This window comes from Rhinoderma darwinii, chromosome 7 (genome assembly GCF_050947455.1).
Source record: "Rhinoderma darwinii isolate aRhiDar2 chromosome 7, aRhiDar2.hap1, whole genome shotgun sequence".
Taxonomy (NCBI): domain Eukaryota; kingdom Metazoa; phylum Chordata; class Amphibia; order Anura; family Rhinodermatidae; genus Rhinoderma; species Rhinoderma darwinii.
Window position 1 is genome coordinate 134,063,871 of NC_134693.1, and position 14,659 is coordinate 134,078,529.

The 14,659-nt window shown below is 39.9% G+C and overlaps 1 protein-coding gene across 1 annotated transcript in view; it reads left to right on the forward strand.

The window, feature by feature from the left end:
* LOC142656805 (sodium- and chloride-dependent creatine transporter 1-like) overlaps window positions 1-14,659 on the forward strand; it is a 62,359-nt gene that overhangs the window by 18,611 nt on the left and 29,089 nt on the right. Inside the window, exons 2-7 of the mRNA XM_075831720.1 lie at window positions 2,324-2,572; window positions 6,770-6,901; window positions 7,423-7,699; window positions 9,451-9,583; window positions 11,527-11,661; window positions 13,325-13,428. Of these exons, the coding sequence (XP_075687835.1) occupies window positions 2,324-2,572; window positions 6,770-6,901; window positions 7,423-7,699; window positions 9,451-9,583; window positions 11,527-11,661; window positions 13,325-13,428 (1,030 nt within the window). The remainder of the gene's footprint in view (window positions 1-2,323; window positions 2,573-6,769; window positions 6,902-7,422; window positions 7,700-9,450; window positions 9,584-11,526; window positions 11,662-13,324; window positions 13,429-14,659) is intronic.

Here is a 14,659-nt window from a genome sequence, read left to right on the forward strand (position 1 = left end):
TTGTATATAGGAGGCAGTATTATAGTAGTTATATTGTTGTATATAGGGGGCAGTATTATAGTAGTTATATTCTTGTACATAGGGGCAGTATTATAGTAGTTATATTTTTGTATATAGGAGGTATTATAGTAGTTACATTCTTGTATATAGGGGCAGTATTATAGTAGTTATATTCTTGTATATAGGGAGCAGTATTATAGTAGTTATATTCTTGTACATAGGGGGCAGTATTATAGTAGTTATATTCCTGTATATAGGGAGCAGTATTATAGTAGTTATATTCTTGTACATAGTGGGCAGTATTATAGTAGTTATATTCTTGTATATAGGAGCAGTATTATAGTAGTTATATTCTTGTACATAGGGGGCATTATAATAGTAGTTATATTCTTGTATATAGGAGCAGTATTATAGTAGTTATATTCCTGTATATAGGGAGCAGTATTATAGTAGTTATATTCTTGTATATAGGAGCAGTATTATAGTAGTTATATTCTTGTATATAGGAGGCAGTATTATATTAGTTATATTCTTGTATATAGGAGCAGTATTATAGTAGTTATATTCTTGTATATAGGAGGCAGTATTATATTAGTTATATTCTTGTATATAGGAGCAGTATTATAGTAGTTATATTCTTGTATATAGGAGGCAGTATTATATTAGTTATATTCTTGTATATAGGAGCAGTATTATATTAGTTATATTCTTGTATATAGGGTCAGTATTATAGTAGTTATATTCTTGTACATAGGGGGCAGTATTATAGTAGTTATATTCTTGTATATAGGGGGCAGTATTATAGTAGTTATATTGTTGTATATACGGGGCAGTATTATAGTAGTTATATTCTTGTACATAGGGGCAGTATTATAGTAGTTATATTCTTGTATATAGGAGGCAGTATTATAGTAGTTATATTCTTCTATATAGGGGGCAGTATTATCATACTGAGGACAGAGAATTTTAACATCTTAAATATGTTGTATTGTAAATAGGGTCGGCTGATACATTTTTATATGCCTTCTAATTACTTCCAATGTAGCTTTTTAGAACATTGTTTTTACATTAGACCCTATTTTGTTCTTCTGTTATATCACAATTGGTTTGCTTCTATAGCACCTCCTACTGGCACAGCCATGATGGTAAAGGCTGGTTTAAAAATCCTGTTCTTACCGTTGTCTCTCTTTTATACAGTGAATCTGCTGTCTTATAATATACTCTGCATTTTCCTTTATTTATAATCCACCATAAACATTTAAAGCTAAATATATCTATCTTAATGCAATTACAACGGATGAATATAGAGTAGTGGACGCACCGATTATCAAGGAAAGGGAATGAAGGGCTCTGTGAAGAAATCCAATCAGACCAGCAGGAGGAGGAGGATAAGACCTGTAGATGAAGGGTATCGATCTGCTCTGTTCTGCATTTTCTCCAAGGCAAAGACGTCTTGAAATGACCTATGAACTTATCGTGTGCGATTTTGTATTACATGCGATAAATTACTATGTGGACTACATTAGAGCTCCACGGTAATTTTATGCGCCAGTTATCGTATTTTACGATCCTGGTCGATCCTAGTGCGATATTGCTTGTTATTTGCCATTTAACCTGTGAGGGTCTCATGTAGATACCGTATGAAATAATCATATCAAATCTGAGATTATCGGATATCGCGGTGCTTCGGCATTCTATGTATGATCTATTTATGCCGCACTCAACATCTCTGACAAATCTTGTTTTATTCGGCTAATTTGCGAACTAATTAGGAGATAATTGTTAGCCAATCAGGTGTGCAATTACATGAAGTAATTTCTGTGCTGTACAGGGAGAACTAATTATGATCACAAGTTACAACATATAATTATTATCCGGGTGATATGTGGTATATAGAGAAGTTATAGTTCGGGTTCTTGGGTGGCAGACATTATATAGGGCTCATGTATAGATGTATGTTAGTTGGTTTAGGCTATATGCACCAAAACTGTAGCAATACGCAGGGAGTTTGCAGGTAAAAACCGCAACTAATCGAGCAATTTTTAAGTTTTGAGCTTTTCATTGCGTTTCCATAGTGCTTGTTTTGTGGAGTATGCAGTAAGCTCCCTCTAGTGGTGGCTGCTGGTAGCCAGAATTTTATCTTTTATCTCTATGTAGGAGATTTGGAGCTCTGTATCCGAGAAAAAGCGATCCAACTGCTACTAAATTATGGTAAAAGTGTTCAATGGTGGATATTCATTTTATGGGTTCTAAAGAAATAAAACTTAAATAATGATTGTAACAGTGAAATGTCGTGAAGATGCTTTGTCTTGTGTTTCCGCAGAGAAAGATGGGAGCTCCAGGGCCCCAGAAATGGAGGGTTCAGAGACAGCGGGCGGAGGGGAAACAGTCCCAGATGAAAAGGCTGTCATCGCTCCTCTGGTGCTGCCCGCTATGGGTCCAGTCAAAATACCCATCCCAGAGAGAGAGACATGGACCCGGCAGATGGATTTCATCATGTCTTGTGTGGGTTTCGCTGTTGGCTTGGGAAATGTATGGAGATTTCCGTACCTCTGCTACAAGAATGGTGGAGGTAAGTGATGGCTTAAGTCCATGTCATCCATCCAACCGTCTATGAAAATTACCTGGAATTTTGTATTGATAAAATGTGGTCTAATTAGGAAGTGAACCCTTGGTTTTAATCTGTAAATCCCCCTTTAGCAGCGATCACTTCGATCGTTTTTCTGTAGCTGCAAATAAAATTTGCACAACATTGAGAAGGAATTTGTCCCATCCTACCATGACTGCCATTCTTGTTCAGTGTTTTTCGAATAGTGGACATGTGAACTGATGTTCTTACAGTTTGTAATCTTCCGTAGGTATTTTGTGGTTTCCTTGGGTTCTATCTCGCCACTCTCAGAATTGCCTGTTGTGATCTTAACCGGACACTCTCTCCTAGGCAGCGTAGCAGCAGTTTAGAATATTCTCCATTTGTCTTTTGAACGTTGTTTGCCTCAAGGCGTGTTTCTCACTAACCAATCTTTCTTGAGAAGAACAGATTTGTCAGTAACCAGGCTTTGTGTGCCTTTATTTAATGGGTAAAGCACCTGTGAATCCTGCACTTCCAATCTCATCTTAATTAAAACACCTTTTGTCAATTAGCTCTTGGAGAAGTCATTAACACAGAGGTTCACTTACTTTTTTCTCAGTGTAATGTTGACGTTTATTCAATGTGCTCGGGAAAAAACAAACCTGTATAGTGCAACTGTTTTATGTGATATTAATTTAGTTAGATAGTTATTTAAATCCCAATTATAGACACACTCAATCAGACCACGTTTTATTAGCAATCAATGCAGAAATTCAGGTCCTTCCAAAGGGTTCACTTAATTTTTCTTGCAACTGTGTATATATCTAATGTTCCATATCAATAATAATAAATGAAGAGTACTGGGCGCAAGAGCTTACATTCTACTGACATTATCTTTTGGAACACATCATTAACGCTTCCTTCTCCAGGTTCTTGTGACCTTTTCTTGCCTTTAGGCCTATACTATGTTGATGTTTACTTTGCAGCTTATCAAGTCTTCATGACTCCAATCTTGTCAACATTTTCACCCTTATCATTTCTTGTGTCCTTGCAGATGTTCTAGAGAATGTTCCGGGACACAAATCTGACACAATTTGTAAATGTGAAGACGTTCCTAAGGCTTCGTTCACATCTGCGTCAGGGCTCTGTCCAAGGGTTTCGTCGTTTTGACAGAATCGGTACCGTAGTCAACTCCACTATTTATTCCGTCAAAACGATTGAACCCTTACACAACGGTGACAAACAGAAACTATTTGCACCGGATCCGACACCATTGAAAATAACGGTGATGCAAACAGAAACCTATGGTTTGAGTTTGGATTCCCCTAACGGAACTGATGAACGGAGTCCTGACGCAGATGTGAATGAAGCCTAACACCTAATGTCTGTACGGGAATTGGGAATGTACTTTGTGTCCCGGCTAGATCAACCATCACTATGCGAGTTAGTGGAATAAAAGGTTATGTAATTGCATGAGCATTATACTGTGTGGAAGGCACTATGGGGATATTATACTGTGTGGGGAGGGCTATACTGTGTGGGGGGCACTATGGGGTAATACACTGTGCGGGGGGCACTATGGGGTAATACACTGTGCGGGGCACTTTGGGGGTATTATACTGTGTGGGGCACTATGGTGTAATGTGCCGGGCGCTATGGGGATATTATACTGTGTGGTGAGGTACCATAAAGGCATTATCCTGTGGGGAGGCACCATAAGAGCATTATCCTGTGTGAAGGGGCACTATGGGGGCATTAGGTATTATTCTGTGTGAAGGGGGCATTATCCTGTGTGAGGGGGCACTATGGGGGCATTATCCTTTGTGAAGGGGCACTATGGGGGCATTATTCTGTATGAAGGGGCATTATCCCCTGTGAAGGGGCACTATGGGGGCATTATCCTGTGTGAAGGGGCACTATGGGGGCATTATCCTGTGTGAAGGGGCACTATGGGGGCATTATCCTGTGTGAAGGGGCACTATTGTGGCATGATATTGTGTGGTGGGAAATTATCAAGGCAGGATGCTGAATGGGGGAATGATACTGTATTGGGGACTCTACTGGGGCATGATACTGTGTGGAGGCACAAAAGGAACTAGATCTGAATGGACAGGGATTAAGCGGCGTGACAATGTAAAAAAAAAATACTTTAAAATTGGGAGGTGTGTAGACTCCCTAAATATAGACCCCAGACCCTCTAAGTAAATACATACACCCTAAACCAATACAGGCCCCTGACCTTCTAAATAATTGATTACTTCGATTTTCGGGGGGAAATCTTCATGTGAATAGTAACGGCTGCTTCCCGGTGTCAGGGGATAATTTGGCGCTTTCTTTACTTGTGTAGGACTCTCTCAGATCTTGGTTCGGTTTTCTTCGTGAAGCTTTCACTGCCTGAGATCGCGCTGTACTGTCGTTGATCTATTTCTGAATTCTTTCCTGGATTTTCCATTACCAGCGTGATACAATGATGTCCTTAAATAACTGCTCCACTCCACTATGCTGACCTCATATTAAAATGTAGATTTCATCTCTGGAGTTCTCCAGGCGACCCATTAACTTAAAGTACCCTAATGGCCATACTCTAAATCAATTAGACATTTGCAGAGCCGACAGCCGCTATTGGTTCGCGTTTAATTGATGACATTGAAGAGGCTGTTCACGTCTGCGTTGGGGCCTCCGTCACAGATTCCTTTGTTTCTGCCAGACAAAGGAGCGCAGCATTATGCGCTATTATATCTGGCAAAGTGATGGAAACCATGTCGGAAACCCAATGGAATCCATTAAAGGGGTTTTCCCATTGGGGATGTTTATGGCCTAGCCACAGGATATGTCACAAATGTCAGATAGATGCACCTATCTCTAGAACGGGGGCCCCACTAAACACCGTTCTTGCTGCCACTTGTGGTTTCCGACCATGTAAGAAGAAAACAGCGCAGCCCGCTGAGCTCCGCTGTTTCCATAACTGCCATTTACTTCTGTGGGAGTTCTGGAAACCGCGTAGCTCAACAACCTGCGCTCCTTTCTTCTTACATGGCTGGAAATCACAAGTGCTAGCGGGAACAGAGAAAGGAAGAACGGGGTTTAGGGGCCCCCATTCTAGAGATAGGTGCGGGTCCGACGGAAAAATGTCATTTGTTGAGGCAATATCGCTGTAAGGTGAAGGAAACCGATGACTATCACAGGGAGGGAAGAATTCTACATCTACTACAACACGTTCTTATAACGGAATAGTCCCTTCTACGTATACGGACGCCGATCCCTCATGCAGAGCTCCGCGTAGCTTCCTCCTCCGGGCGTGTATGACGAGATGTCCGCCCAACAAAGTGTCTCACGAATACAGTCAAATTTAATGGTTGATAATTCCCGCTAATCTGGCAGGGAGATTATATTTTCCCAGATTAGCAGGAATTACGGAGCCTTCGATTTGGTAATATTGAATGAAACTTTTTTTCTTTTTCCTTTTAAACAAACAAAGATGTAGCCATCTTTATCTTGACTTTTAACGCATTAAATACACAACGTCCAGAATCTTTAACGTGACTTTTTCAATGGCTTTTGTTGTGTGATATCACGCTGCAGAAAGTTATCAGTCAAGATCAACTTGGCTACATCTGTACAGAGTCCAAGCAAATTTATGGACCCAAAGGCCCACCTTTTTATTAATAAGGGCATATTGTGCACCAATTAGATTGTCGGGGGTAGTTGGCAATAAATGCACCTTCCGTGTTTTTTTTGCAGTGATAAGAAAAATGTTGCATAGGTGGCGCAATTTTTATTTGCCACTTTTTATGATGTGTTATGAGCAGGTGTAGATTTGCGCCAAAATGTTTACTTTTTTTTTTTTTTCATGTCAGGTTTTTTGTTTACTTCTAATTACTGAGGAGTAGACCACCGCTTCTTGGAGACCTCAATTATTTGGCAAGTGACGAGAAGCCGCAAATTTCACTGCCAATTTCTAACACGTCATGGTTTCTATGCCGTTTTGGGGCAGGGCATATAATTACACACGATTTTGAATTGAAATGTTTGGAGCATGGATAACGTGTGCTAATCGGCCACGATCAGAGTTTTTGTATTTTTCCAAAAATTTTGTAATACGTTTATTTTGTAGGATGACTCCTGACGGAGCGCTTGGGTGGTGTCTAGAAGGGTCCTGCCCCCTGGTAAACCCTGACTTCATATACATTGTGTTCACAGGTGTGTTTCTTATTCCTTACTTGCTGATCGTCTTCGTGGGAGGTATTCCGGTGTTCTTTTTGGAAATCGCTTTGGGTCAGTTCATGAAGCAGGGAGGAATCGCAGCGTGGAACATCGCTCCGCTTTTTAAAGGTAACCCGAAATCTGGAGAGAATCTACATTTAAAGGGGACCTGTCATCTATATTTTTATATATATTAGGCAAACAAAAACGGCGGTACCTACAGAACCCCCTTCGCCTTGGAGAGAGCTGTGCGCCTTAGGGAGGAAGCTGCAGCCTGGGATCAAGTGTCTTCAAACCTGGAGGTCTTATCTCTGGTCAGGTGGTCAGTCCCAAGAAGCAACTTCTCTGTGTGTCTCTGCTAAAGATTTTGTATATTGATACGGTACTCTTAAAGGGGTAGTCTCATGAAGAAGACCCTTTTTTAACTAGAAGACGTAGGTTTCTCTAACCTCTGGTAATCATCCGTTATTGCCACGTCTGGGCCCCTGCTCAATCACGACATGAAAGGCTTATCATTATTTGGTGATGGGCCCCCTTAGAGACTTAACCCCATAGGAGCTGCTATACCGGCCACCCTCTTAGTTCCGCCCATGTTTTTGTCTGGATAGTTTTTAAATGGTGAAGTATCTAATGTTGTCTTCTGTCTGCAGGTCTTGGTTTTGCATCCATGGTGATAGTGTTCTTCTGTAACACCTATTACATTATGATCCTGGTCTGGGGCCTCTACTATCTGGTACACTCCTTCACCAACACCTTGCCCTGGGCCACCTGTGGGAACCCATGGAATACGAAGGAGTGTACTGAAGTCTTCCTTGTAGATCACTGCTCCAATGAGACTACAACAAATGGCACCAATTCCAGCGTCGTGTACAACATCAGCTGTGACGCTCTCCTGAACAAACGCTCTCCTATCATAGAGTTCTGGGAGTAAGTATGCAGCGAAAATACACGAGTGCTCCTAACAAATGTGACCATTCTTCTTCTTGTTCAAATTGCTGCTATATTCTTCTATAGGGGGCAGTATTATAGTAGTTATATTCTTGTATATAGGAGCAGTATTATAGTAGTTATATTCTTGTATATAGGGGGCAGTATTATAGTAGTTATATTCTTGTATATAGGGGCAGTATTATAGTAGTTATATTCTTGTGTATATAGGTGGCAGTATTATAGTAGTTATATCCTTGTATATAGGAGCAGTATTATAGTAGTTATATTCTTGTATATAGGGGGCAGTATTATAGTAGTTATATTCTTGTATATAGGGGGCAGTATTATAGTAGTTATATTCTTGTATATAGGGGGCAGTATTATAGTAGTTATATTCTTTTATATAGGAGCTGTATTATAGTATTCATAGTCTTGTATATAGGAGGCAGTATTATTGTAGTTATAGTCTTGTATATAGGGTCAGTATTATAGTAGTTATATTCTTGTATATAGAGGGCAGTATTATAGTAGTTATATTCTTGTATATAGGGGGCAGTATTATAGTAGTTATATTCTTGTATATAGGGGGCAGTATTATAGTAGTTATATTCTTGTATATAGGGGGCAGTATTATAGTAGTTATATTCTTGTATATAGGGGGCAGTATTATAGTAGTTATATTCTTTTATATAGGAGCTGTATTATAGTATTCATAGTCTTGTATATAGGAGGCAGTATTATTGTAGTTATAGTCTTGTATATAGGGTCAGTATTATAGTAGTTATATTCTTGTATATAGGGGGCAGTATTATAGTAGTTATATTATTGTATATAGGGGGCAGTATTATAGTAGTTATATTCTTGTATATAGGGGGCAGTATTATAGTAGTTATATTCTTGTATATAGGGGGCAGTATTATAGTAGTTATATTCTTGTATATAGGGCTTAGTATTATAGTAGTTATATTCTTTTATATAGGAGCTGTATTATAGTATTCATAGTCTTGTATATAGGAGGCAGTATTATTGTAGTTATAGTCTTGTATATAGGGTCAGTATTATAGTAGTTATATTCTTGTATATAGAGGGCAGTATTATAGTAGTTATATTCTTGTATATAGGGTTAGTATTATAGTAGTTATATTCTTGTATATAGGGAGCAGTATTATAGTAGTTATATTCTTGTATATAGGGAGCAGTATTATAGTAGTTATATTCTTGTACATATGGAGCAGTATTATAGTAGTTATATTCTTGTATATAGGGGCAGTATTATAGTAGTTATATTCTTGTACATAGGGGGCAGTATTATAGTAGTTATATTCTTGTACATAGGGGGCAGTATTATAGTAGTTATATTCTTGTATATAGGGGCAGTATTATAGTAGTTATATTCTTGTATATAGGGGGCAGTATTATAGTAGTTATATTCTTGTATATAGGGGGCAGTATTATAGTAGTTATATTCTTGTATATAGGGAGCAGTATTATAGTAGTTATATTCTTGTATATAGGGGGCAGTATTATGACATTGGAATATTTAGGTGTTTGAGTCCTTGTCAAGTCACTCCTCCCAGGTATAACCAGGGTAACCATTTTGCTTGTTGTGCTCCTTTTAACTCAGTTTTATGGGTGCAGCCCCAAACAAAAAAAAGTAATTCGGCTCTGCTACCTCTGTATAACCAGTATTACAGGAGTAATCCTGCAACTCCTCACTCATCAGTACTACACGCTGGTCTCTTTGGCAGGAATAAGGTGCTTCAGATCTCCAGTGGTCTCGATGAGCCGGGGCAGTTAAACTGGCAGATGATACTTTGCCTTTTGGCCACCTGGATCATTGTCTATTTCTGCATCTGGAAGGGAGTAAAATCAACAGGAAAGGTAAGAAGCTGACGATCACAGAGATGCCTCTTACTACATACATTCTCACTGTGTAAACTACCGACTGGGGGGTCAATATAGAAGTGAGTAAAATAATGTAAATAGGCAACTTTATGTTTGTGATTCACTTTCTCACCATTTTCAAGATCTCTGCAGGTTTTCATCCTCTGGATGTTCACTGACAGCAAGCACAGACCCAATATTACTACAGATGAGTTTGTCACAATTGTATCCAGTCTAGAAAATCCTCTGAGCTAAACACATCTGCAGCAAACATCTCTCTCCTGTCCTGATAGTTTGCTGCAATGTATCGGTGTAGGTGAAATATATCAACCTGAAGTCCAGGGTGTTTATCTCTGACTGAATACAATTGTAACAAACGCTCTGCTGTCTTTATCATGACACAGGTGCATAATTTGTTACAGCGTATCTGTGTCAGCTGAACATGATCAGAACTGGCTTTAAATCAGTAGATGTAAATAAAGTATTCGTTCCCTGACAGCAAGAATAGATCTTAAAAATGGTATGAAAATAAAATGAAAAGCATATAAGAAAGTTGCAGAACTAATTATTAATACTATTACTGTAGCATTTTTACAGCAATTTTTTTTTTGGTGTCTGAAATTTTGTATAATGATGTCCTATTAACCCAATAATGACAAAATATCAGAATGGTCGCTTTATTATGATTTTATTTCATGGATATTTTTGCTGCTCAGAATATACTGAACCCGTCCGCTGTTTTTTAGCGATAGCGGTTGTTCACCTTATCATTATGGCAGGTGCGGCCCGATAAGCAATCGCACAATAATGGAGACCCCCCACCCTTACGGTTTCCGCATCGCCCGGAGGGGAAGATTCGCAGCTCCCAGCGCTGATTGTCATGTGGGTCACGAGTCTTCCACTTCTCCTTCTCGCACGGCTGATTGCACAGGACGGGGGGGATTAATCAGGCAGCGTCACAGTGTAATCTCTGCAGCCTCCCTCCAATACTAATGGGCTTATCAAAGGACCAAGTAGAGAGCGGCAAGAAGGAAAACTGCGGCTTAAAAACAAATGCAGAACCGGTGACCGGCAATACATAGAGAAACATGAGAGAGAGCATATATATGAAGCTTGAGCAATTGGCATTTAAAGGGCAAAACCACCCAGGAGGTATGCAATGGGTACCAATGTGTAATTGCAGCATTAGGAAGGATCTTGGACCAAGACAGTAGGCAAGCATGAGTCCCTACAGGTCTGTATTATTGACCTGCGGCACTCCGTGTGCCGCCATATGGTGCCTTGGTAAGGCACCATATTCTTTTAGAAACAATGCTTCAAGGGCACCATACGGTGGTACACGCAGTGCTTATTGGCCGGTTATAGGGACTTAGGTGCCGCCATATAGGGTCTATGCACTCAGCATTACCCTTATCCTGAGCGGGTATATTGGTCATCTGTACTGGGGTAATAAAGTGACGACCCATATTGGCCCCAAAAATTTTCCCTAATTGGATATTACTCCTAACGCAATTGCTGCGTATACCATGAAGTGTTCGTTTACACAACCCATGCAACCAGATGGGGAACTTCTATGTCAGCGATTTGCAGTGCCCTTTCATTCCTTGGCACACGGGATGCCAGTGCCATATGCTGCACATAGCTGGCAGACATGCTGCTTTCTCCAATGATCACTTAACACTCACTGCAGCAGCGTCTTGTCTCCATCCAGTAAATATGTCATTGAGTCGTCCTTTTCAGTCATAAGTTTCTAGGAAAGCTGGGTGACAACCAATATGGCCACCATTACGGCTTTCTTCCCTGTTTTGTTGCATGGTTGGGTAAGACCTGCCATTCAGCAGGCTGGAAAAGCTGGGTGACCGGACCGTGGAAGCCGTAATTCCTCCTACTTGAGCATTTCCATCTATACCTGACCAGCACTTCATGCTCTTCTGTTGCAGGTGGTCTACTTCACAGCTCTCTTTCCGTACGTGGTTCTGATTGTCCTCTTGGCTCATGGGGTCACTCTGCCGGGGGCACTGGACGGCATCGTCTACTATCTAAAACCGAACTGGTCTAAGCTTGCTGAAGCGCAGGTGAGAAACAAGAGGCTTTGTTAGATTCCAGACAGGAATATATACAGGCCATCTATTGAGTATTGGCCACCTCCTACAGGCCTTGGTAACAGTGGAGTATATAGAAGGCCCCCTATTATGGTGCCAATTCTTGCCACTCAGGACAGAAGAGCCTGGTATTTGTTTTCCATCCACCCATTACCATAACCCTTGGGTTCATCCGCACCCACTACTATGCTTCCTCTCTATAGGGAACTCCTGCACAGGTTCTCACCACCCAGTAGCAAAGGGGGATGAGCACAATCAAAGCAGGCCCCCCCCCTCTTTCCAAGGGCCCCATAGCTTGCCCGTATGTTATGCACGCCCATGATATGGAATTGCCGTTTTTCATGTCCGAGGTTCACTCATGCTGCACCCGTGTTGAATGCGTTATCATGCATCCCCCTGAGACTAGTCTATGGAGGGATGCATGAAGCCCAAAAAAAATAGGACATGTTCTAACTTTTCATGGACCCTTCAAACGCTCCGTTGAAACAACGGCGGTGTGAATGGCCCCATTGAAATACATGAGTCCGTGTGATGGCCGTTGTTTTAATGGACTACGTATACGCTCATCTGAATGAGCCCTAGAACCTGAATTAGTAAAGCATCTCTTATTATTCAAGTACCCTTTTCTTTTTTTCTTTTTATTCTAAAGCTTCAATTAGATGGGCACTGTGACTAATATCTAAAGTATGTAAATGATTAGGTAACTTTGTAAATACATTACATATCTAGTACTGAGTTACATCCTGTATTATACTCCAGAGCTGCACTCACTATTCTGCTGGTGGAGTCACTGTGTACAATACATTACTTATCCTGTACTGATCTTGCGTTACATCCTGTATTATACTCCAGAGCTGCACTCACTATTCTGCTGGTGGAGTCACTGTGTACATACATTACATTACTTATCCTGTACTGATCTTGCGTTACATCCTGTATTATACTCCAGAGCTGCACTCACTATTCTGCTGGTGGAGTCACTGTGTATATACATTACTTATCCTGTACATATCCTGAGTTACATCCTGTATTATACTCCAGAGCTGCACTCACTATTCTGCTGGTGGAGTCACTGTGTATATACATTACTTATCCTGTACATATCCTGAGTTACTGCCTGTATTATACTCCAGAGCTGCACTCACTATTCTGCTAGTTGCAAACGAAAACAGTCGACAGACACACGCCTAAACAGCTTAGCTGAGCTCCTATATTGCAGGAAGAAGTTCGTTTTTTCTTTTATATCATATTACTGTACAGGCTCTGGTGTAAAGGTAATTCTTCCCAGAATACAATTCTATTATGGTAGTATTATTTGGGCACTGACTGGCCGTGTTGTTGGGGCATTGTCTGGCATTATTCTGGTACAAACGTTTGGGAATAAGTTCATATATCTGTGTTTATTTATGCAACTTTGGAAATTACAAGGAAAACTAAGAATGGAATGTTGGACGGGTCCTGCTTTGCTTGGTGCCCACGGTCCTGTGTCTGAGACCGGGAGATGCCTCACCCAAATGGACTGTATTTTAACTGCAGAGAAATCTTGCGTACCTTGTGTCTACGCCATCTCCTGCTGCGGGCTCACGTCTGATCCAATTTATCCAGATTCACTGCAGACTCTGTCTTTTCCCTCCAGGTATGGATTGATGCTGGAACACAGATCTTCTTCTCCTACGCTATCGGTTTAGGGGCATTAACAGCCCTGGGCAGCTACAACAGATTTCACAATAACTGCTACAGGTGAGCATTCCCGACAATATGGAAGAAACATCACCCTCCGTGTTTTCTTATATACAATATCTTATGTGACGTGTCCCCATTCATCAGTCTCTTGGATGTCTCTTTGTATGGCATTGGCTCTCATTGAGTCAGGACACCATGACCTTTACAAACACATTTCCTGTAGATGCCCGAAGACCTTTATTGTGTTATATCCGTAATCCCTTATGTATGATTCAGAGAGAGGAGGAAGCTCATCACGTTTATTATAGATATGAAATGTAAAGCCACAAGGAGTGAGGGAAGCGACAACTGCTCGGAGCACATTTTTGGTCCATTCAACTGCTGGCCTAACATAAAACTGCCCCTATGTACAAGAATATAACTACTATAATACTGTCCCCTATATACAAGAATATAACTACTATAATACTGCCCCCTATATACAAAAATATAACTACTATAATACTGCCCCCTATATACAAGAATATAACTACTATAATACTGCTCCTATATACAAGAATATAACTACTATAATACTGACCCCTATATACAAGAATATAACTACTATAATACTGACCCCTATATACAAGAATATAACTGCTGTAATACTGCCCCTATATACAATATAACTACTATAATACTGCTCCCTATATACAAGAATAGAACTACTATACTACTGCCCCCTATATACAAGAATATAACTACTATAATACTGCCTCCTATATACAAGAATATAACTACTATAATACTGCTTCCTATATACAGGAATATAACTACTATAATACTGCCCCCTATATACAGGAATATAACTACTATAATACTGCCCCTATATACAAGAATATAACGACTATAATACTGCCCCCTTATATACAAAAATATAACTACTATAATACTGCTCCCTATATACAAGAATATAACTACTATAATACTGCTCCTATATACAAGAATATAACTACTATAATACTGCTCCTATATACAAGAATATAACTACTATAATACTGCCCCCTATATGCAAGAATATAACTACTATAATACTGCCTCCTATATACAAGAATATAACTACTATAATACTGCCCCCTATATGCAAGAATATAACTACTATAATACTGCCCCTATATACAAGAATATAACTACTATAATACTGCCCCCTATGTACAAGTTTTTGGATTTAAGTGTGTAGGGAATTTTCTTATCTGACTGGATTTGCTCTTTTAGTAATACTCGTGTAATGTTGGTTGTTGATGTTCCT